This window comes from Cyphomyrmex costatus, unplaced genomic scaffold (genome assembly GCF_001594065.2).
Source record: "Cyphomyrmex costatus isolate MS0001 unplaced genomic scaffold, Ccosl1.0 scaffold141, whole genome shotgun sequence".
NCBI lineage: Eukaryota > Metazoa > Arthropoda > Insecta > Hymenoptera > Formicidae > Cyphomyrmex > Cyphomyrmex costatus.
The window spans coordinates 1,587,816-1,613,564 of NW_017275402.1; the positions used below are offsets into that span (position 1 = coordinate 1,587,816).

Genomic DNA, 25,749 nt, shown 5'->3' on the forward strand with positions numbered 1-25,749 from the left:
ATGACGAAGTACTGGCTGAACGTGGCTCTTCTCAGGGTCGTTCTACCAGTCATCTTAGCCGGATGTGAGTACCATTTACATAACTCCTCTGTTCTACTTATTTTACTTATATCTTATAATTAATAAATGATCTATGAGTGTTTATGACTTTAAAGTAATAGAGAGAAGCAAGTAAAGATAAATTATTATAATAAAATGTATTTTCTTAGGAGATTTGTTCTATCTTGTAACTCTCGTATGTTTTACTTACATATGGCAATTGATCACTTATTTTTACCAAAAAATGTAATTATGAATGCGTCAAATATTTCCAACGAAAATGGAAAATATTGTAGAAAAAAAGTTATAGATTTTTTCCACAAATATTCATTTCTCTGTATTTCTTACAAATCTTTATTTTATTTATTATTATTTTCATCCATAAAAGAGAAGTTGTAGAAAATTTTATTTTAAATAAAAATTTGTTTATATAACATTCATTTTTATATATTATATAAAAGATCACAGTTGTTTATAGTACAAAACAAGTCTGTTAGAATCTTTGTCATAATAAGATAATAAATGATGACGTCATATCCTGTAATAATTATAATTTAATCGACTAACCTTACCTTGTTGATCGTCAGTTTTAAAGCAATAAATCGAAAAACATGAAATGCCGATTTATCATCATTTTGTAATAAAATGACTAGAAATAAGTGAGGGTCGTGTATCGAAGAATCTTGAATTGACTGCCTACACTTTACATAATCATCTTCAGTATTATGCTAATAGATAGCAGAGGAAATACATATCAATGTCTTCTCTATAATACGTAACTTCCTCTGATGATTGTCTGTTTATTATTTATGTTTCACATATCATTTCATTTTTTTTACTTTTTTATATTCTTGATATTACCGAATTTCTTAACATGTAACTTCCTTTGACGATTACATGATTACTATTTATACTTTGCATATTATTTTATTTTGTTCTTTGTTATATTTTATATTTATTAATTTTTTTAACAAACATTTAGACATTAATTAAAATATCCATCCTTATTTAAAAAAATTTTATAATAATTAATTTCTTTATTAATTTCTTATTTTATTCTATTGACAAATAGAAAAGATAATTTTTATTTTATTTCTTTAATAAATAGGAAAGAACAGAGATCCATCAGAAATATACATATTAAACTTATAATAAGCTCAATCTTAAGTATCTTAGCGTAAAATATTTTAACATTTGTATTACCTTAATAGTTATATAATGTTAGTATATACATAATCTTTTAAGACTCACACTATGCATAATTAAGTATGTTAATTATGTGTACGTTTCATATTAATCAGTCTATTATCGACAAAAAGTAATGACGTCATTGTTTATCAATGTGTTATCAAATCACCACATGTTAGACCACTAACATAAATACCAATACATCACCGTTATTATCTTTCTTTATACTTTCTATCGTTGAATAATAAATTTTGCAAAGAAAGGTCCAATTAATTATAAATCTTATTAATTATTAACAATGCAGTTCTACTGTTTACAAAACATTTATACAATGCATTTTATTTATTAAAAAAAAAGAAAACAACATACCTGATTGTTTAAAAAATGTATTTAATAACTATATATACTGAATAATGTACTTATAATAAATTAATTTAAATAGATAAGTTTTTCAAAATATTTAAAATAATTTAATTACTATGTTATACTTGTATATATTTGTAATTCTGAAATTGTTGTAATTATGAAATAGTTTAAATAAATAATCATGTCTTTGCAATGTAAAATATGTAAAAACGCAAAAAATGAATAGAACAGAAATGTATTTCCGTAAAGTCCACATAAACATAGATCCGTAACTAAGTTGCTCGAAGAATATTCTAAAATTAGGAGGCAGGTGCTTGAACCCGTATATCCGTATCAGACGAAGGCAAGATTTCTTAACTTTATCCAAATAAACATTCGGCTCCAACATATTAAACAATACAAATAAAATGAGATTTAAGTGTTCTATAACTACAAAAAAGATAGATATTTATATCTCACTTAAGCTTGTTGAAACAAATTTTTTGATAAATGTAAACACAATGTATTGCTATATTTTGTAAACTTTTTATAATTCTTTGAGTAAGAATATAAACAATAAATAATAATGTTCAAACTTGCAACAATATAATAATTTAGGCTGAGATATATATAAAAAAGAGTATATTATAATTTTTATGTTTTATCTTTCTAAACATTGATAATTATAGTTAAATTTTATTTTATATAAACATTTAATGTATTTTTAATATGTAATAAAATTAATATATTTATTTATTTATTTAAAATACGTTAGTCAAAGTGTTTAATAACATACAAATCAAATTAGATATATAAAAAAGTTACAATACTGGACTTTTGTAAATATTATAATTAATTCTTCTGCATGATTTTATATTCATAAAAGATGCATACAAAAAATATTTAAACAGCATTAATGAAAATTTTATGCATGCGATTTTTCTATTTTAAACCCACATAGTTTCGTGATGAGAAACTTTCTAGGCTAGACTTGAATTATTGACTTTGTCCAGAAAAAAATTCTAAAAATATAACACACTCACACACATAAATACACTTCTCAACAAAATTAAAGGATCACTTGTTCCACCCTACAAAAATAGATAAAATAAAATAACTTCGTTAAAAATCATTATATCATTTAATGTTTTTTTAAAAAGCATATTAAAGCTTGAAATCTCTACTTTCCAGACCTGTACTATAAAAAAACCGTATTACTGATATTTCATAAAGTTACACAAACATAAATAAGATGCATCAGATCTCAAAATTTTTAACAAAATTTGCGAAGTTCCACGGAATCAAGAAAAAATTGTGCACAAATTCGGTTTACAACTTTCGAAAGAGTGAATTTTTACCTTTAATTTGCTTTTTTATTAACCTCTGTACGATTTTTTTTCATCGAGTTATTTAACGTTGAAGCAAAAAGGTCATTTTTACTTACCTTTAATTTTGTTGAGAAGTTTATAATGTTTTGTGATACGATGATCATCGCGCATGTAGATTGTCAAATTTTTAAACGCAAGTAATTAATACTTTTTTGCTTCAACAATTTATTTTGAGAACAAAAACTTATTAATATTGTTGTTACAAAATAGAAGATAGTCAATCAATAAGTAGTCCAAAGTTCTTATATTGGCTGTCGACTATATTAATTTTTATTATAAATTAAATGTTATTATACAGAAAAAGAAAAACTGAAGAGTATATTTTATATATTACATTATTATATGTATAAAAATATTTATTTAAATAGAAATAATTGTTAAAATAATTAGGAGAATCGTGCATGGTTGTGATGTACTTCATTTGGCAACGACACAATGTAGTTATTTATGTGTGTCGTGCAAATATAACACGTGCCGTGAATAGGATGACTAAGCTGCTAAAAGCGACAATTGGAAATGATACTGCATTCTTGTGAACATTTAAAAAATTCAAATAACGTAATTTTAGCATATTATAACGTGTTAAAATCAGTAGGTAAATAAATATATGTTAGTTTATAAAATCACAACATCATTCCGTGTAACGTTCCGTGACGTGAAAGTAATTATCGTGGACAGACTAATCTCCTGATTCACATTAATTATTAGCACATATGCGTATGTTTCAGTTATACACCGGGTGTTTATTTAATAACATAATCTTCGTTATATGTATATTTCAAGAACTTTCCTGATATTTTTTGATCATACATTAATATAAAAATTAAACATATTTACAAGAAACGAAATATTAGAATATCTAATATTACATGACAGTTTTTTAATTGAAAAAAAATTTTAGGATGTTATGATTAGAATAATGGATCAATAATAAAAAGCAAAGGTCTTGATGAAACAGAGGGGTTAAAATGTCATTTTCTAGGAACATCCCGTTATAAATGACCTTTTCACAAATGTAGAAATAACTATTACCGCAGGTTCATATACTTTATGTGCTGTTATACATCTCATCAAGGGAAGGTCTCCTAAATAAAACTCTTAAAACAAAAGTGGTGTAAACCACTTTATAAGCAAAATAAGTAATTAGGTCAGCATGACTTCTAACAAAAGCTTTATCTTTAATATTTTTGTTAAATAAAAATATTATCATTATTCTTATAATAAAAGCATACTTTTCACTCTGTATGAGTATCTATCGGATCACTATACTTTTCAAACGTAATATCTAATCCTCTTTTTTAAAAAGTCTTAAAATTTCTATAATTCTTTATAGAGGAGTTAAAACTGTACTGAAATATTGAAATAAAAACAAACTATGAATGTTATATAGATGAGTTTTAATTTTACAGGTACAATATGGCGACCAACAGGATTGTCGATCGTTTACCTGGGACTAATGCTTTACTCTCCGATGGTTCCAATACCGACGCACAAAACCATGATAGGTCACACGGGAATATACTTAAAGATTTGCATTTGCCTAGCATTTCTTGTAGTCATATCTCAGATCACCTTTCACATTGTTCTTTTGTCACTACCGCCGTATGGACACTTTCTAAAAAACTGTAAGCAATACTATTTTGATCTAAATATTACCTTTAAGCTTTATAAATGTTTGCGCGATTATATTCTTATAAATTCCATGCCTTTTTACATACCTACATTATATTTTTGAATAACATGGTAATATTCGAGTAAGCCTTAATATGAGACATGAAACAAAATTTAAAAGAATATTTAAAATTAAGAATTTTTAATTATATAAACAATTTTAACTCTTAATATAAACAAATAATATATTTTTAGGTGAGTTTATGGAGAAACTTTTCAGACATATAGGCTTTGTCAGATTAAATAGCGCATCTGTATGGGAAGTATTTTACTGGTTGGCACCGGAATTTATAGTTTTACCTACTGTACTTGTCATATATTTTATATGTCGTTTCCTTACTCAAAGACGTGCTAGCGATGAAGAAGATGAAATTGCAGCTCTTCATCAGGAAACTAATTTACAACGAAAAAAAACGGAAGATAGTTCCACAAAAGTAATTATATTTTTGTATTATTACGTGTTCGACCTAAAACAAAAATATCTGTAATATTTTTGTTTTATGCCGATATTTTTTATTTATTTATTAATATAAATTTACTTAAGATTTATTAATATAAATATGCATAAAATGCCATTTATATCGAAATCATTCAATCCACGGTTTAAATTGACTCTAATTTAAATTACGTATCCGAGTATTTTACGTAAAAATCGATATCTTATCCAAAGATAATTCTCACCTATGTATTTTCTCAATTTAGATAATTAATTTCCTGGGAAGTATCGGTATCTATGTTGTATTGGCATCATTATGCTGTGTCGCGGCTTTGAAGCCATCGATAGAGGCAGCCTTCTACTTCCTGGTATTCCTCGGCGCTGCTACATGTTGGGCATGCAACAAAGAACTGCGAAAGGGATTTGCCGTGATCTGCAGGATCATCATGGTCATCGTGATTGTTCACATCGTTATACTGCTCGCCTATCAGAACGAATGGCCGCAAGAAATTATTCCTGTATCTAGCGCTTGGTCGCGTTACTTGGCTTTGGCTGCAGTTTATCACACCAATTGTAGCGATCCGAGAAATGTGGAGTATACAGATGATGCCGATTGGTTGATTTATGGATACGCTTTGAGATTATTCTGGCTCTACTACATCCTTGCATTGCAGTCACAATTTCTCAGTAGAAAGCCGGTAAGTTTCAATTTTTTATTTAATGTAAATAATAATATATAAAAATTTATTAAAAGATTATCAATTTATATAATTAATTATTTAAGAAATTAGAATAGCATATATAACGATATTGCTAGATAATATTAGAGATTAATATTCATAGATAACTTATATTTTATTACCTAGAATTTTTAGTGCTAAATTTCTAATTACATTAGAATTATTTTAATTTTTATTACTAATTCAATCGTATTATTTTTATATTGAAGGAAATTTGGAAATAAATAAATTCTGTTGAACAAACATTCTGTCGCATATTATCTAAACTAAAAATTTACTTAATAATGATTAACAAGATTAAAGTACTATAAAATAGTTATGGAATTTTATATGTCTAAGTTTATATGATATATATTAAATATTATTTATAGAAATAGAATATTGATATATTCTTCTACTAAAGCTTCTTTTGAAACTTGGAGGCTTTTCTCCCAAGCTATACATTCTATTGCATAGAGCGTAATTAACTCACTTGTGGATAAGGAGTAATTAACATCATTACTACAAATAACAGCTGATAGTCTAACAAGACTTTTGAACTAACTTAAATCGTTGGGGTATAAGATTAAGGCCAGGTTGTACTACCTTTAATATAAATAAATTTCAACTCACTCTCTTTTATTCTCATACTCTTTTACTCTTTTGTTTATCCATTAGATAAATTATTACATAATTTATCTGAAGATGGGACAATCAGCCTTATACTTATTAAAATGGAATATAAAAAATGGAATCGCCAACTTTATTGCGAATTAGTTGTACCTAACTTTTTTCGTAAAAGCTACAAAAACAAAAATTATATCCTTACGCTATCCTTATATTTATAATAGTATCTTATTTTATCAGTATGTGACAAATTATTATAAATTGTTATTATATACATTTAAACATTATTTAGTTTTGAAAAAAACTCTATGATTTCTTTGACACCTTGAAAATGTTCTTAATTTTTAATTTAAAAATATCAATTTTGGCGATTCTGTCGATTTTTTATTTGTGGAAAATTTTGTTGAAAATATCTTGCTTGTACTAACAAGGCGTTACAGGCGAAAGAAGCAAAACGATTAAGTGGCAGGCTGGAAAATCTGGACACTCCATTGTCCAGACACGTGTCCATCAGGCGCAGAACACCTTCCCAAAGATGGCAATCAGCTCGTCGTAAGGCTCGTGTAAGGACTTGTTCCATATGAGAGCCGATTCGATATATAATTAATATTTCCACATATTTTTATAATTATGTAACTTTGCCTTTGTCCTCAGTTGCTTTTTATTTCAGATTCTTGTTTTGCTGATATGTATCGCATTGGATGCCAAAAGTCTACGTATATTTTTTTATATAAACCTTATTTTCTAACTATTTAATGGCTATATACATTTATAGTTGTGCATTTTAATAACATTTTTCAAAACTTTTTAAATCAGTTAAATTTCTAATATGTTTTATATATACATATAATCATTTTCTCTCAAAATTTATACCTATTGCATTTTTTATTGTATTTATTTTGTATAGTATATTTCTATTTTTGTTATATTAACATTTTTAGTTAAAAGTTAAAGTTAAAATTTTCAAAATTTTGACTGAACTTTCTAGTTTCTTAATTTCTCACAACAAATCATAACATTTACGGTTGTTTCATATTTTAATATATTTTTGTTATTATTTATTTATTTTCTATTATAATTCTCTTTTTTCAATTCTTTCGGTATTATTCTTGTTTTAATTATTTTTTTATTGGTAAACTTTATTTATATATTTTTTGTAAGGAGGTATTTTCGTTTAAAGTGCTATTTTTGCGATAGTTGCTCGGAACTGAAAGCATAAAAAACTGAAGTCCGAAGCGAGACGAAACGTTCGAATATATGTAAGCTTACGAAGATTAAAATTTATTCACAAGAATACACAAGAAAATCTGTAAAATTACTATTATTTATTCGTTCATTTTAAACATTTCATATTGTTGTTAATTATTTTGATAAAAAAAACTGATAAACTTCTGATAAAAACTAAGATTTTTTGATCAGTCAAACTAAGATACCTCCTTAAACTGTATAAAATATAATTAACAATTATTATAACTAGTCAGTTTCAATATTGATTATAGGAGCTATTAGCATTAATTATGCAGCTTTATGTATTAGTATATATGTATATAATCTCTGTTTAATATGTTCTCTCCATGAATTAATCTTTTGTAAAAAATTGTTTCGCCTGTTTTTAAATACTTTCCATGTTTTCTTATTTGCTGTCGCCTTCCAGATGTGCAGTTATTGTTTAACGCTGAACAAAACCGTTTTCCGTTTGGATGCTGCTATGTTTAGTTTGCCATTGTTTTAGAAGCTGGTCGTAGATTCGCCGTTGGCAACAATCGACGAGCGAACGCCTGTACGTATATCAATTAAATATGCACGATTAATTAATTATTTATCAACAATGTATTCCACAATTTGCGCATGTGACGAATCTCTAAGCAATTCAAGATTTTCTATTCAAGCAAATGATCTGGCGTGCAGTTGCAATTAACTTCGCATAATTTTCATACACGCAAATATTAACCAAATTTTAGCTAACATTAATAATGGTGAAGGTAAATGCATGTTTCACACATTTTGCATGAAGTTGCTATTGTCATAGGAAACTAGGAGAATATATATTGAGTTAGCATAATCTGAGAAATATGGTAATAAAAGGTTCAGTAGAATAAAATTGTTTATGAATAAACAAAATATAAACTTACTATTAAAAGTATTTGAAAAATAAAGTATTTTATTTATTATATATAGTTGATGCGATTTGGATCTGGGGGAAGGACAGGGCTTCTTCAAGACTCCACTACTGGAAGTATTATTGTGAATCAGGATGGTCAACAAGATGACAACATACAAATGCAAAGTCTTAGTGAAGGTAAATGTTAAATATATGATTTTATACAAAATAACTAAAATAAATAAAATGGATAATTAAGTGGCTTTTTTAAAATTAGGAACGCCTGATGAAACACCGGGCATCATTGAGCAAATAATCATGGCAGTGTATTCTATCTTCCAATTAATAGTAAATTCATCATATCTTGCTACAAATATAATAATGATGGTGAGTATAATATCATAAAATAAAAATGGCGAGTAACAAAAAATATTATAAACAATTAAATCGATTACTTTTTGAAATTATTTTTTAGACATGGAGCATAATGTATCACAGCTGGACAACGTTTGTTCTGCTTTTATGGGCGCTAATTCTATGGATGGTTCCCAATAAACGAGCTTCAATGATGAAGTGCTCTCCTTTCATCGTGTTCTATGCAACTCTTTTACTTCTCGGACAATACGTATACAGTATGGATTTAACAGATGAAGAATTGCCGAGAGTAGTAAGCGGTATAAAAATTTCTGAAATTGGCTTCAGCAAAGCCGATGAACTTGGCCGTTGGCACCTTATAGTTAAAGTACGCATTAACATCTTCCTCAAATAAAAAAATGGAATCTAAATTTGTTTAAAGTATAAATTAATTTTTCAAATTGTACTATATATGTATATTAAAATAGAAATATATACTATATACATATAAAATTTAATATAATTGATTTATTTACAGTGCTTATTTATATCAATGTTTTGGATCACTATGAGGCAGTATGTAGCAGAACGAAAGCAACAACGGCGATCTTCTGCTCTGAGAGACATGGTAGCGCCATTACACGTATCTGTTTCGACAGCTACAACCGCTATGAGTCAGGAGGCACCAGAAATCAAAAGCAAATTTATGAAAGATGTTGGAAAATTATTGCAAGATCTATTGACAAGATTTTGGATTGCTGTGGTAGCAATCATGCTGTTCATCTGTGGTATTACGGGCGAGCGCATGACCATGTTCAGAATCGTTTATATGTCGCTGTTTCTTATTTTTGTCATCACATTCCAGGTGTTATATTTTGAATCCTGAACATATCTTTTTAAAATTTATCAATAGCAATGTAATAAATATTAAATCGCGGAATTTTAGATATCGTGGACAGCATGGAGAAAAATGATGTATATATTTTGGGTGACTGTCATTGGATATTCGATCGCCATGCTGATTCTCGTTTACACCTACCAATTTCAAAACTTTCCGAAATATTGGGAGTATCTTGGTATAGATCAAGATTTGTAAGTAGTGATTGTTTAATTATTATTTTATTTATTAAACATTTATTAGATTTTCCATGAAATAAATGGAAAATCATTTTTTGTTTACCTTAAACAAAAGATGCCATGATGCCATTATGAGCTGATAAATACGTTTACTTTTTTTCCCTTTTATTTAGACAAATGGACATTGGATTGGAGATCTACGAGATCAAAGACTTGTTCGTGAGATTATTAACACCAACATTTTTTGTCATCATTACAGTACTTCAGATTCATTATTTCCACAAGGATTTTCTTGAAGTCACAAATATTGATAGATTAGGGTTTGTAAAAAAATTATATTAATTATATAATAACTAATGTTTATATAAAAATTCTTTTTTATTAATTTTAGACCTGAAAGCTCATTTAGACGAGCTAGTCTAGGATACTCCCCCAGCTTAAATATTCCAGAATCTTCACCAGCTGAGATTACACTTACCGAGGATGAGAAACATACAACGTACACACTGAAACAACTAAAACGTATACTCTTCATTAATTTTGTTTAATATTTTAGTAAATATTATTTCAACAAAATATTATTAATAAATGTTTTTGGTAATATAATTATAGATATGTCAAAATTAGAAAGAAAAGCGCTGTTACAGAAAGTGACAAAGTATCTTGTAAATTTTTATAATTACATCTGGCTGTTCCTCGAAATACACATGCAAAAAATAGTTTTTATTTCATTTATTCTTCTGTGCATCAATGACGTAAGTGAAATTATTATAATCGACCTAACGCATACTTTTTGAAACTGAAGAATAAAAAATTAACTAAATAAATAACGTGTTTATTTGTGTTTTAGGTATGCGCAATAAATTTCTTTTTTGTCGTCGCCGTAGTTATAATGATCAATTTTAGAAGAAATATACAGATAAATTCAATTAATGCAATGGCCGCGATAATATCGCTTCTAATGGTCACCAAGATGTTATACCAAATTAAATACATTAATCATAATAACTGGAATGTCAACTGCACTGTAAATTAAAATTTATTACGTTAAAATGTGCTTTCTATTAAGTTCGATTAAATATATTATAATTAATTTCATACTTTAATTAATTTCAGAGATCCGTCGATAGGGTTGATGATCAGCAATATACAAGTAACAATACTGTTTACAATATAGCCGAATGGTTTGGAATGAAAAAAGCAGATCCGGGTATGCTTCCAGACCTGTTGAAAGGTTATATTGGCATAGTTACTGTGACGACTTTCAGAAAAATTATCAGAATCCGTCAATGGTTTTATCGACATAATAAAGGAGAATCATTGGACACTCCTCAAGTAATGTTTCCAACCATTACCAGGATGGATGCTGACAAAGGATTACCAGAGTGTTTAAAATTTCTCTTCAACTACGGCTTTTACAAATTCGGTCTCGAAATGTGCCTCATTGGGATTGTTACGCTAATCGGCACAAGACTAGACTTTTACTCTGTTTTGTACAGCGTATGGTTGCTATTATTTTTTTCATTGAAAAGGAAAACTGTCGCACGAATTTGGCCCTGTTTTAGAACTTTTGCCATAATTCTTCTACCTATCCAATACGCCATTGTTGTGGCTCCACCTTCGTGGCTTTGTATAGGTAATCCTACATTAGGCAAATAAATTCTTCGATTATATAAATAAAGCAAATAATAAATGATTCTTTTCGGATTTGTTACAGATTATCCTTGGAATCATTCCGAACTAATGAGAAGATTGCAAGAATGGATGTATCTTCCTGATCCGGATTTCCCTCCAAATTCTAGAAAACTGATTTGTAAGTTTAACAAAATTCAAAAAAAATTAACAAAAAGATTTTATATAACATTTTATTTTGTAGGTGATTTTATCTTACTAATGATGATCGTTCGACAAAGTCTTGTCTTTCACATTGAACAACAATATTTGCAACCTGGCAAGGATTTTGTGGCTGGGCATAATTATTCCGTTTTCCAAGATATGGAAAAACCAAATTTTGTAAATCCTGTAAAAGATTACGTGTCGCACATTCATTCATGGCTAGATGTAATTAAACGTGGTAGCATGATGAGTCTTATGTGGGTGACCTTATCGATTATGTTTTTGGCTGGAACGAAAAGGGCGAATCTTTTTTCGCTTGGCTATCTCTTAGGAGCATTTATATTTCTTTGGCAAGGAAGCAATTTTTACTTAAGACCGATGAGGACTATTTTAAAATGGTGGAATATACTGATAGGATATAATGTCGTTGTGATTTTCTCAAAAGCTCTTCTTCAAGGTGTTGGTTGTGTCCTCATTAAAGACGTAAGCTCTTTTTCAATTTAATATTCATAAAGTCATTGCAACTATAATATTATTTATTAAAATTTTATTTTTACATAATTGTTATTTCTTTAAATAAAGAATTTGATTCACAAACAATATACATTTTTAGATTTTATTTTGAATAATTGTATGAAAACATAATTCTAAAATTTTAAAATAAATAAATATACAATACTTAATAATTATAGAAAGATGAAAAATGTAAAAATTATTATTGTTTTAATACTAGCTCGAATATTCAGTCTGTTGGCTGGTGCGATTATTGGGTATCGCATGCTTAAAAAAGTTCAAGAGTTCCAGCGAGTTAAAGTTGGATCAGACCGAATGTACTGTCACTAGTGAAGATATCGGCATGGTTTGGGACGGATTATGTTTTGCCTTTCTTTTGATACAAAAACGATTGTTCAAGAGCTACTACTTCTTCCATATAGTAGATGAAACAAAAGCTATGAGCATTTTAGCGTCTCGCGGCGCAGAACTGCTTGAAGAACTGCATCAGAAACGTATAGAAATTCAAGAAAATGTAGAGAAAACTGTTTTGGAAAAATTAAAGTTCAAGATGGACAAGATTAAAGCCAACCAGCAGAGAATACAGGGACCTTCTTATAAAGAACCTCAGGCTCACAAAGTCGGTAAGTTATAATTTTTAAAATGCTCGCTGTATAATTTTATACAACATTTAATGGAATATGTTTTATCGAAGCAATCCTGAAAAAAATTTAAATTTTGTCATTTAATAAGCAATCGTAAAGTTTTATCTAACAATAGGTCCATGTATTTTTATTTGTATACTGTATAGGTACCGACTAAATACTACTTTTCTTTTTGATTTCTCATTTGCATTTTTGTAATTACAAAATATTTTTACAAATTATTCTTGATAATTTGTCTTCTCGATGTCTCCGAACTTTTCATTGTTCCACGATCACTTACTACATGTGTGCTATAACGGCCAATATATCTTTAATGCGTGAAAAAAGAGAGACAAGCACCGCTGGCAAGATCTTCTAGCGTGAGCTCTTGCGTGTCCTCGGGTCACACGCCTCCACAAGGATATCAAACACCTCTGGATGAGGACGACGACGAACCACCTCCTTTGACTCCACGGGCAGCATCCTTATTGCAGGCACCCACACCGAATTCTGCTATCATGACGGTCAGTCTCGAGGGCTACCTTGAACCAACACGTATCTCGTTTGGTTCGCCACCCAGTAGCGAACTAAATCCTCGAGAACCGTCACCAGACGAAACATTCCCGGTGTTCTCACCCCCGCCTTACGATCGAGGCTTAGCCGATCGATCACTAACATCTTCTATGAGACATCGGCGTCAATCCAGCTTACCAGTTGGACCAATATGGATAAACAGTGGTCCGCGCCAGTCGATCATCTCGACGGCCTCTCGTTCCCCGCATTCACATCATACGTGTAAATCACTCATCGGCAATATCTGCGTCGCCAATGTGCTGCAGTGACCTGTATATATGCTTTTTGTTGACGTCTGCACATCTAGATCTTCTGCGAAACACCTGAAACAGTATCTATGATGTTCATCTCGTCTTACTAGAAGCGACTTGTAAATCTGTTTTTTAATAGTAAAATGTATAATAAAATATTTGAGCTATAAGAATAGCTCAAGATATATTTTTTGTATATAAATGCTTATATTTGCAGGTTTGCTTATCTATATATATTTCTGTGAAGATCGAACTAAGTCATACTTCATACATGTATTTTTCTATTTCCTTAGTTAATTTACTTTATATTATAATATTTCTTTTATCTTTTCGCAATCATTTCATTATTTTTCTAATACTTCGTTTATCTTTATTTATCAGCATATATGTTATTATTTTACAATTTTCTTTTTAATCTTATAAAATCTTATTATATGCATACAAATTCAGAAATCCTGAAATTTCATGAACAATAGGAAATTACTTTTATATTTACTAATGGGTTGTAACTTCTCTGCAATCCGACGGAATCAAAAGATCTAATTCCGATGTAACATATATATGTGGCATAATATAATTTATAATATTATATATTAGATGTTGTATCAATATAGCTATACAGATTTAGTTTCTATATCTTTATTTTATTTCTTGTGTCTCTCTGTTAGATGAACTCTACCCAAGAACACGGCCATTGTACAAAATTCGTTCGCCGCAGACCAACAGAGAGGGTAATTGTACATTTTTTTACAGCTAAACATTATCCTAACAACTGATGTCACAGTTCCAGATCAATTCCATAATTTAATTGTATATTAAATGTACAGTTTAATCTAAAGGGGGGACAATCTAATGTACAGTTTAAAGTAGCTGATGTGTTATAAAATTATATATATGTATATATAGATAATTTATTCGCATTTTTATGTATCTATATTTGTTTATTTTTATTTAATAGAGAGAGATATAATTATTTCAAAATTAGAATATATTCACAAATTATGCTGAAATGTCTTTGCACTTTTTTCTATAATAATTTTATCATGGTCACTTATATGCATAGCTTTTGCTTACGTAATGAAAGCGCAATGACTTATTATAATTGATCATTCTTTTTACAATTAGCAATCAGGTCAGGCGACTACTACATGTTTGACGATCTGGATGACGACGACGTTACTGATCTTGTTCTTGAAAGCGATATTGAAAAGAAGGAAAAAGAACGCCGCCGTGAGCAAGAACGAAAAGGAAGGAGAATGACTGTTTCAGAGGTAAGTAAAATTGGAAGAAATATGTATCACTTCAAAACCATTTTGTTTTTTCAAGGATGAACTTGAGTGACTGATGAAATGCCGATTCATAAACAAGGATTTTTGTTAAGATTCACTAATCCCTCAATTAAGATAGTATTATGGTCCATCGAATTGCTTGGAAACATTTCAAAATGTCAAAAATATTTAATTTCAACATTATATACAAATTTAAATAAAATATTGATTGTATTTGTACAAACACAGTTGTGTGTATATATTTATACCATAATGTTATTAATAATATAATAAATAATCTGCTGAAAAAAGATATTTTGAAATTTTCCGTTAAAAGTATTTCGAATGGACCACTGTAAAATCGAATGGTGCATCTCTTCGTGTGATAATTGCAACCAAAATTTCTTCGTTTGTGTTATCAATTCCCCTATTTATGCATTGTTAGCTCCCTTGTTTCTTTTTCTCTCTCCTCCTCGAGGAGGGATCCCGCAATACATCCGGGCCAACAACGATGGCACGAAATCGATCGATGGAACTGACGCGTAAGTCTCCTTACAGTTGATGAACACGCTGATTAAGACAGACATTGACATCGCGACGCATGTCGCCATGTACGGAGGAACAGAAAAGGACGCCCTGAGACTCCGACGTAGAAGTGTACCTTTGACACGGAAGAAATCGTCTATGTCCTATTTAAGCGCTCGCTCCGAGACCGACACTGCTATGGCCACCGATGTGAGACATCCCGATTGCCAGTAAAAGGCTGCATGACCGCTGCAGGCATTTGTTTGCCTATAACTGTCACTTCTTATTCTTAATATACATATAATTGAAGGCAGATCTCACCGTTGGTGCAATATGCAGTTGATTCTTTTTCATAGGAGACGTAAATCCACATCTTATACAAAAACGCATAACAATAAAGTCATATTAATACATTTTTCAGTCATAATTTTAAAAAATTTATATTGATTTTGCATTTATTTCGATAAACACTGAATTATTTCTTTTTGTTTCTATTAAATCTCTGGAAAAATTTAACAATAGATTGTCTCCTAAATAAGATTCGACTATTGGCTATTAGCTTTCTATGGATCGTTTTGTACTACTCTTTTGTGCTAGTATATTCTTCTTGTATTATTGCTTTGTCGTTCGTCTGCGCGATAAAGCAATTTGTTCTACTTTATGTGTATCTCAATTTTATTATATAATTAATTTTACTTTTCACAAATTATATATTAACTTGCTGTAATTTTTATTTTTATTAACAATAACATTTCTATTCCTTTCTTTTTAATATTAAAATATCTCATTCGAGATCTGTTTAAAGCAGTTTGTGAGATATTCTTAATTCAGTTTATAATTTATATTTTAACAAAAACTTTCCGCTATATTTTTATTTATTTATTGTGTTTTTTATTAAATATATAATTTAACACAATAACACGTAATACAAAGTAGCCACAGCAACGAATTCTATATGGCAAATGGATTATTCTTTTACATTTGCATAAAGCTTTTAGTGCTCGATAATATATCTTCTTCTCTCATAAACTCTCAGCTTCGTAGGAACAGTATTGGATACAAAATCTTATTATTGTCTTTATCGTCCTCACATCGTTTAACATTATACTTATTTTTCGTTTAATTTATGTGTTATAATCACAGAATTATATGGCAAGGTATTTCCGTCACTTGTATATATACACATGTGCACTTTATATGAAGAGACAAATTTCATACCTTCTACGTGTAATCTTTGTAATCATTTGTAATGCTTATTGTACGCTTATTGTACAGTAAGAGTAAGTATACAATAATTCAAAAATATAAATCTATAATAAAATCCTATTATGAATAATTATTTTATTCAAAGATTTTTGTAACTATTATTAAATAAAATATTTAAAACTTAACAGTACTTAAAAACTGTTTTATTCCGTTCAAAAATTTTATAGAGACACAATAATTATTCAATGCATTGTATGATACACTTTATATACATATATGCACATATGCATTTTTTCAATAGACTTGATTACTTTCAAGCACATGGTCACGGTTTAAGCACCAAACAATATTTTCCAATATACAAAACTTATGTAAAATTAATTAGGGTCCCGATCGAACGAGTCTCACTTCAGTGGATATGGAAACAGAAGAGAAAGAAGCTACAGATTTGGCTAAAACACCAGAACCATCGGATATAGAAGAAGAAAAAATAGAAGATAAGGAGAGCGATAAGAAAGAAGAAGAACAGAAAAAAGTCTCATTCTTTACGTACTTCAAATTTCTCTTGGTGATGATTAACAGCACTCTAACTTCGATGACGAAATATCTAAATCGATTCTCCTACGACTACAGATATATTCGCAAAGTTTTAGCGAAAGAAAAAAAGGTCTTGAAGGTACAAATTGTTTTTTAATTGAAATTAATTTACAAATGAAAGCATAGTATAATATTTTTTAATGATAATTATTATATTTAGGCGAAACCAGATTTTAGAACGGGAATGCGATTAGGAATTAATCAAATGTGGCAGCCTCTGATACAGGAACGGTAAGAGTCTGCTCTCTATAAAAACTTTTATATGATTATAACACTAAACACATTATGTTTGTTCAACAAAATTCAGATTATATTTATTACTATTAGAAAAATTTTGGAGTTATCTTTCCTTCTTTTAAAGAAAAATTTATATTGTTCATTATTTAGTCATAAAATTATCTTATAAAATTATATATAATTTAATTTTTTGTGCTAATTTTGGCTTTTTAAATATTAGCTTGTAAATATAATATTATATAGTTGCTTAAATTATTTATATTTTGTATTGCTGCTACTTTTGTGTATATGTTTCTGTTCAAACATTTTTTACAAGATGCTGATCTCTTGTGTAAATACATTTTGCAACATAATATTTTTACTTTAATTTAATTTTTTAATTTTTATAATGCTTTACCGCATATATATATATATAACGTATTTATGTAATTATTGGATATTTTAATATTTGTTTTTATAGCTCTCTGTAACATTATTTAAGAATGCGGTAAAGAATTACATTTTTGTTATTTAATATTGCAAAACATACTTTAAAATTAGTTGGCATCGACAGCATAATCACAACTTATGCTTTTTCGATATATATATCCCAATAATATAAATCTTTAAGAAATCTAAAATATAACTTTTAAAGAATTAAAACTGTGTGTAAGTACAAAAAATGGTTTTAACAATTTCCAAACCAAAATAAAAATACGTAGATGCTAGTAGTAAATGTGCTCGCTACAGATCAGCTACAAATGGCAATATGGAGGAGCAGTATGATCCTGGAGAAGGTCCGAGTCAATCGCAACCGCAAGATGATAGGTAAGGGCTTTTATTTTGTGCAAATTGCTTTATAGATATTTCATAAATGTATCATGTGTTTAATTTACAAATGCCTTTAACAAGAATAATTCTTGTACGGTTACTACATCAACCTAATATCGAATTTTATCTCTATATATTGTGTAATGGAAATTATAATTAACTTTTTATTAATTTCACATGCGACAATAAATTACGATAAACCATTGCTTTTGTTTTTCAATTTTTTTATTATTTATAATATTAGTTAAATAATATAGAGATATATATACAAATTTATTTTTATTTTAGTCTAATTAGAAAACAAGAAATATTAAAGCTATATATTATAATTCGCTAAAATAAAATTCAGTTTTATATTTCGTTATTATGAATCTTTTTGGTCTAATAAAAATAAAAATTTTTAATTTGTTTAATAAATCAAAATTAAGTAGAATTTTTAAAGAATATTAAAAAAATTTTGTATTATACAGGGTGTTCATTTGAAAACTTTTCAGCTGATTATCTCGAAAACTAAATCCAGTAGACAAAAATGTTTCAAATAAAAATGGAACGGTGTCGAGGGGGACACATTTTAGTCACGTTGTTTTTTTTCTAAGTGGAGGCGCTAAAATTAAGATATGAAGGTCACCTCCACTTTTTTAAATGGAATTGTGTAATTTTTTTTAGATAACGTGATTCCTCTAATTATTTTGCATATAAAAGTATTAAGTATCTTTTTAGCGCCTCCACTTAGAAAAAAAACAACGCAACTAAAACGTGTTCCCCTCGACACAGTTCCATTTTTATTTGAAACATTTTTGTCTACTGGATTTAGTTTTCGAGATAATCAGCTGGAAAGTTTTCAAATGAACACCCTGTATATAACATAATTTTACATAAACTTGATCAATATAAGTGCTATTGATCAAGTTTATGTAAAATACAATAGTATTAATCTATGATAAAAAGATTGAGGTCTGTCGATAATAAAACAAATTATGTGTAACTGAAAAATAATGTTCTTCGAAATAACATGCGTGGCATAAAGATCGTTTCATGATTGAGGAATCAGATCAATTACCGTAAGTTCTACGCCCCCGCATAATATACATATATATTGTAACGAAGAGATAACAAATTTTTAAATTACTTAATGTAAGATTACTTAATGTAATATTCTGACATATATCTTTTTTAATATATTTGTTTTTTAATAATTTATTATAATAGTTTTTCTTAAATTTGTTAAAAGTTTTTCTTTTAAATTAGTTTACTATTACTATTATTATCTTCTTTTTCTCCATGCAATAGCAAAATTAATAATATTGTTTCAAAATCATATCAAAATTCTTTACTCTCGTAACATATATACTTGTACGAAATAAACGTAGAAAGAGTGTAGTGTGTTGTTTGTGTCAGGAAGAGAAGCTCGCTGGCAGTGCCGCACATCCGAATTCTGGCGCCGAGTTTGGAGCGAGGATTGGACATGTCCTCCTCCAGGTATCGAAAGTGTGTCGTGAAACCCAAGCATCTCAATGTGCTCGATCTTTTTACTATTCTATAAATGCACTATTCGCACGCCTCTCATCGCATGCGGCACGTCAGATAAGATCCTTTTATGTCTAATTGCAGACTGCCACCTCAACTTTTGTTTTATGGCAAAAAGGATCACTTCCTGACACGAAGAGAGCAAACAGATTATTAATTTGCGCGATGTGCAATTTGCGTTTCATTGATTATTGTATACAGTGGACGACGAAAACGAATAACGTTCACTGAGGCAAATACATTAATTAATATTATCGAATGTCTTTAGTTTCATTTTCAGGTGTTCAGATTTCACGGTTCCTGAAGGCTTTAAATGTGCTTTTGATATCAATTTCTTTGAAAAGAGAAAGATGTATCTCTGTTCGTTATATACTAATCAATTCTGATATCTGAAATTATTCCTATGTGTATAATGCAGAAATTACTCCTTTAATTTTTTATTTAAGTAACGATTCTGTATACTTACATATATATATTTTCATTTTATATATTATATATTGCAAATATTTATATCTGAAATAATTTTTATTTGTTACGTATATACTTACGTATAACAGTTAGCTGATCATCTCTCTCTCTTTCTTCTATATAAATTTATGTTGAATAATTGATTTAAACTACAAAATATAATTAAAGATTTATATGTATGCAGCACACTTTTCTCGCAAGCATTGGCAGTCGAAGAAGAAGAAGAAATTGGGGAACTCTCAGAAGTAGATCAACCTCCCATCGTACAATTGGCAGCGTCTATCTGGTTTGGAATTTTGGCGCATTCTAGTCTACTTTGTTATTTTATGGTGTTTATACATCAAATTAAGAACGCGTCAGTACTCTCAACACCATTGCCGCTTATGGTATTCTTATGGGGTTCTTTAACGATTCCACGACCCTCGAAAACATTCTGGATAACAATGATCGCATATGTTGAAGTAAGAAACATATCTCATAAACTTATGACTTAATATACATATACATACATACAGAATCTTGATATAAGGATTCCAATTTTTAGGCCATTGTCATAATAAAATGTATTTTCCAATTGGAATTGATTCCTTGGAATAGAAAAGCCCCATCAAATCACCCACTGTACGAGCCGAGGATTATTGGTATTTTAAAAAGCCCCAATTATGCTCTATGGGATTTATTATTGCTCCTTATGCTATTCTTCCATAGGTAAAAACAAAAATAATAATAATAACGTATACAAAAATATTTTATATAAAATAATGCTTATAATAAATCTGTAGACTTATGCTAAAATCCTTGGGTCAATGGACAGCTGCATCTCCACGGAAAATAATTCCTTCTCAATTAACTGCAGTGCCGTCAAAACCATTATTTTTAGATGAAGAACAAGAAGAACTTGATATACAAAAAGAAAGCGAGTATGTTAGAATCTTTGTTCAAAGAAAAATGCTTAAAAATTTTTACATTAAAAATTTTGATGTTGATAAATGACACTTCTTTTTCAATGTGTTGTAGTTCTCACGTAGAGGTAAAAGAATCTCAAAAACAATCTTCAAACGTCCATGTATCAGATGATAATCCATCCGTAACAGATGAGAACAAGAAGTTTGTAGCTATGCAAGGAGAAGATCCTCACAGTAAATTGCTTTCTGAAACAATAAATACAAGGTAAGTAATTGCTTACATTTAAACATGCTTTATGTAAATCTTATTAACATGCACTGTTAAATTATATTTTTTAATTTTGTAGAGTTCTTAAATACGTTGAACCAATAAGAAGCTTCTTTAAAAGAATTATTGATCCAACTGGTAAAGAAAAAACAAATGTTTACGCCTACATGTTCCTTTGTGATTTCTTTAATTTTCTTCTGCTTATTTTCGGATTTTCTGCATTTGGAGTAAGTATATGAGGAAGAAGAGGCGGATTTATAAAATTATTATTAATATTTATTTAAATAATGTGGTTATTTACATAAAAGAAGATATACATTAACATAATATATATTCTATAATTTTAGACTCAGCAAGGCGATGGCGGTGTAGCGGCTTATTTCCAGGAAAATCGAGTTCCTATGCCCTTCCTATTAATGTTATTGTTACAATTTGCTCTAATTGTAATCGATAGAGCCCTTTTCCTCAAAAAATCTATATTAGGGAAATTAATTTTCCAGTACTGCTTAGTACTGGGTGTCCATCTATGGATGTTCTTTATTTTACCGAGCGTGACAGATAGGTAACATATCGTATATTATTTTTCATTTTTAACATTTATATGTCATGTATAATATATATTTATAATTACAGACAATTTAACGATAAACTTCCGCCACAAATCTGGTACATGGTAAAATGCTTCTATCTTTTACTAGCAGCTTATCAATTGCGACAAGGATATCCAACTCGGATATTAGGTAATTTTCTGTGCAAGAAGTACAGCATTGTGAATTATGTCCTATTTAAAGGGTTAGTGAAATATTTCATTAAATATTTCTATTATTTTGATTATATTGACCTAAGTAAGTTATTTTGTAGATTTATGTTAGTTCCATTCCTTTTTGAACTTCGGGCAGTAATGGATTGGATTTGGACTGACACGTCCATGACTATAATGGATTGGTTTAAGATGGAAGATGTCTTTGCCAGTATTTATCAAATCAAAGTAAGTTTTATAGAAAATATATAACACTTTGGAATAATTTTTTATAATTCTCTTCAAAAAATATTTATTTAAAATTTTTATATGAATTTGATTTAAGAAGTGTTTTTTATTTATTTTAGCATAGAAATATTAAATTACATAACGTGCACCCAATATGTAATACATAAAAATTGTAATAAGTATATTATTTTATAAAATTTTAGTGTATGCGAGGAGTCGAATCAGACTACCCTCAACCACGAGGAGTAAAGAAAAAACAAATGAGCAAGTATTTGGTAGGCGGGAGTGTTCTTTTGCTCATAATTGGCTTAATCTGGTTCCCTTTGCTTCTCTTTGCCCTTGGTAGCACCGTTGGCGTATCCAATTTACCTTATGATGTATCCATGAAAGTACGGATCGGTCCATACGAACCGATATATTCCATGTCGGCACAAGGCAGTTCTATCATCGAATATACGAAAACGGAATACAAAACTCTTACAAATTTACAAAAATATTCGGAAGAGAAGTCAGTTGTTACTTTCTTCGAAAATTACGTCCATTCTGATGTGGCTGCAATAAGATTTAGTACTTTCTCAGGAACTCTTTGGGGTATTTCTCCACCTGATAAAGAAAGGTGATTTATATAAGAAAGATTATTGCAATTAAAAGCTAAAAATACACATATATAAATATAATTGTTTTATATGTGTATTACACACACACACACACACACACACACACACACACATATATATATATGTATAACTAATAAAAATATATACACTACTTAACAAAAAATAGGAAACACTTTCGGATCAACGCGCGCTCAAAATTGCGCAATATTTAGAACACCATAACTTAATAAAAAATCATCGCAGACAAAAAATCAGAAAAGTATTTTAAAGGTTGAAATCTCTACTTTGAAATCGGTAATAAAAATTTCAATATAAGTGATTCTTTACGGAGTTATACGAACACAAATGGATACCCCTAAAATCTGAAAATTTTGTACAATCTTTACAAAAGTCTATGGCGTGAATTAAAGATCACACAGAAATGCCGTTTACAGCAATCAAAAGAGTGAATCTACCTTCAATTTGTTTTATTATTGATCGTTGTATAATTTTTTTTTACCGAGTTATTCACATTAAAGCAAAAATAATACTAGGTGAAAAAAAAATCGTACGATCAATAAAAAAGTAAATTGAAGATAAAGATTTACTCTTTCGATTATTGTAAACGGCATTTTTGTGTCATTTTTAACTCATGCCATAGACTTTTGTAAAGATTGTGCAAAATTTTCAGATATGAGGGATATCCATTTATGTCCATATAACTCCATAAAGGATCATATTGAAATTTCAATCTTTAAAATGCTTTTTTAATTTTTTGTCTGCGATGATTTTTCACTGAGTTATTGTGTTCTGAATACGCGCAATTTTGAGCGTGTTCGAAAATGTTCCCTATTTTTTGTTGAGTAGTGTACATATAATAACTAATAAAGCCTGTTTGTTTAATATAAAGTTAATATATAAAAACATCAGATGATATATATAAAAGTTTTATGTTACAAAAACACATTTGAAAACAAATATTTATTATATCATCTTTTTCAGATTGGTAGCAGAACTGGCTTCTAATACTACAACAATTGTACACGTGGAATGGGCAGTTTCAAGGAAAACGAATATGAAGGATGCTAATGGAATCACTATAACAGATCATAACGTAACATTGCCAGCGTACGTAAACGGAGAATTCAATCCTGTAAGACAAACTTTAGTGGATATGTTAAGTAAGGATCCTGGTGCAACAAATGCGACAGTAACATTGCAAAGTGCCTTTCCAAAATTTCTTAAAGTTACTGCTAAAACTACCAGTTTTGTTAGACAATTAATGGAACCGTTACAATTAGAGGAGCCGCTAGATTTACGTAAGTATTATTAAACGCTATTAAACAACATAAAAATAATAAGAGAATATTATTTATAATATTAATTATATATAATATAAATTTCTAGCGGAAGATCAATCTAACATAGATGACAGTTACTTCTATAGAAACATGACCATTCAATTATCAACAGACATGGCATGTTGTGATCATAAACAATGGTGGATAGTTCGTGAAGTATGCACAGACCCGGTATCCGACTTTTTAAGCAAGATACCACTAAATGATTGTAACTATATTATGATGTTCCTATTCAACGACAAGGCATTCCCCGAGAGCTTAAGCTTCATCAGCGGATTTGGGTAAATTAATAACAAAATAGTTGATTTTTATAGACATTCATAATAACAAAATTGAATTCTTCGTAAAACTGCAATAATTTTATGAAATCATTAGTATAATTCATTGATTGAAAATTACATAATTACAAACAGGATCATAGGATTGTATACTACAGCGGTGATAGTTATAAGTCAAATGATGCGGAAGATCGTCAGTGATATGGCGCCCAAAATTATGTTCGATGATTTACCCTATGTCGACAGAATCCTTCGCCTTTGCTTAGATATTTATTTGGTCCGCGAGAGCGGCGATTTATGTCTCGAAGAAGACTTGTTTGCCAAATTAATCTTCCTCTACAGATCACCGGAAACACTAATCAGGTTAGAGTTTTGCACCAATAGTTTTGTACCATTTTTGGAGTATAGACATTATTAAAATTTTGCAATTTTAATTATATTTATATGAAATCATGATTAGACTAGATTTCACGGTAAAACTTTGATACGAAAAACAATAGCAAACAATACAAAGGATACAAAAATGCTGTAACAAAAACAGTATAAAGTAGCAATTAATGAGATCAATGATAAACAAGATATAAATTTTATATTTTCAGTTATATATTTGCGTATGGAATTTGTTTAATTATATTCTTATACTGATTAAAACATATACACAGAGATATAAGCATAAACATAAAGTAACAAACAAGAATCAATTCACCAATATGAATTAAGCCGTAAAACAATAGACATAAAAAAAAATTAATTTTTTAATAAATATAATGATTGAAAAAAATCGTTTCATTAGATGGACGAGACCGCCCGAAGAAGGAGAACGAACTGATAACGAAGATCAGTATGAAGAGGGAGAAGAAATATCAGAAGAAAGAAGACAAGCAGAACCATCGATTCGTCGTGACTGAATGTAGAAAATATCAGTTCTTAAGTAATCAATGGTTTCTATGCATATTGTGCAATAAACAGATACT

At 29.0% G+C, this 25,749-nt stretch overlaps 1 protein-coding gene across 1 annotated transcript; it reads left to right on the top strand.

Annotated features, from left to right (window-relative positions):
- Positions 1 to 25,749, top strand: Piezo (piezo type mechanosensitive ion channel component). Its single transcript, XM_018551586.1, has 39 exons — positions 1 to 64; positions 4,370 to 4,585; positions 4,827 to 5,065; positions 5,334 to 5,765; positions 6,845 to 6,976; positions 8,146 to 8,193; positions 8,592 to 8,712; positions 8,792 to 8,901; positions 8,990 to 9,256; positions 9,407 to 9,733; positions 9,815 to 9,960; positions 10,119 to 10,265; positions 10,337 to 10,467; positions 10,558 to 10,700; positions 10,796 to 10,972; positions 11,062 to 11,581; positions 11,663 to 11,758; positions 11,822 to 12,264; positions 12,515 to 12,917; positions 14,410 to 14,472; positions 14,867 to 15,012; positions 15,568 to 15,744; positions 17,126 to 17,416; positions 17,498 to 17,568; positions 18,304 to 18,381; positions 19,783 to 19,863; positions 20,564 to 20,840; positions 20,924 to 21,087; positions 21,162 to 21,299; positions 21,397 to 21,549; positions 21,632 to 21,779; positions 21,900 to 22,114; positions 22,186 to 22,344; positions 22,414 to 22,540; positions 22,744 to 23,156; positions 24,139 to 24,455; positions 24,544 to 24,778; positions 24,911 to 25,138; positions 25,569 to 25,749. Exons 1-39 carry the CDS (start codon positions 1 to 3, stop codon positions 25,681 to 25,683), a joined length of 7,758 nt encoding a protein of 2,585 aa, XP_018407088.1. The 3' UTR covers positions 25,684 to 25,749.

Excerpts from the sequence above, each read along its gene's own strand:
- Piezo (XM_018551586.1), top strand. The coding sequence starts at position 1 with ATGACGAAGTACTGGCTGAACGTGGCTCTTCTCAGGGTCGTTCTACCA. Across the intron at positions 4,586-4,826 it reads TGGACACTTTCTAAAAAACT|GTGAGTTTATGGAGAAACTT; the intron begins GTAAGCAATACT and ends ATATATTTTTAG. Across the intron at positions 10,973-11,061 it reads ACTGGAATGTCAACTGCACT|AGATCCGTCGATAGGGTTGA; the intron begins GTAAATTAAAAT and ends AATTAATTTCAG.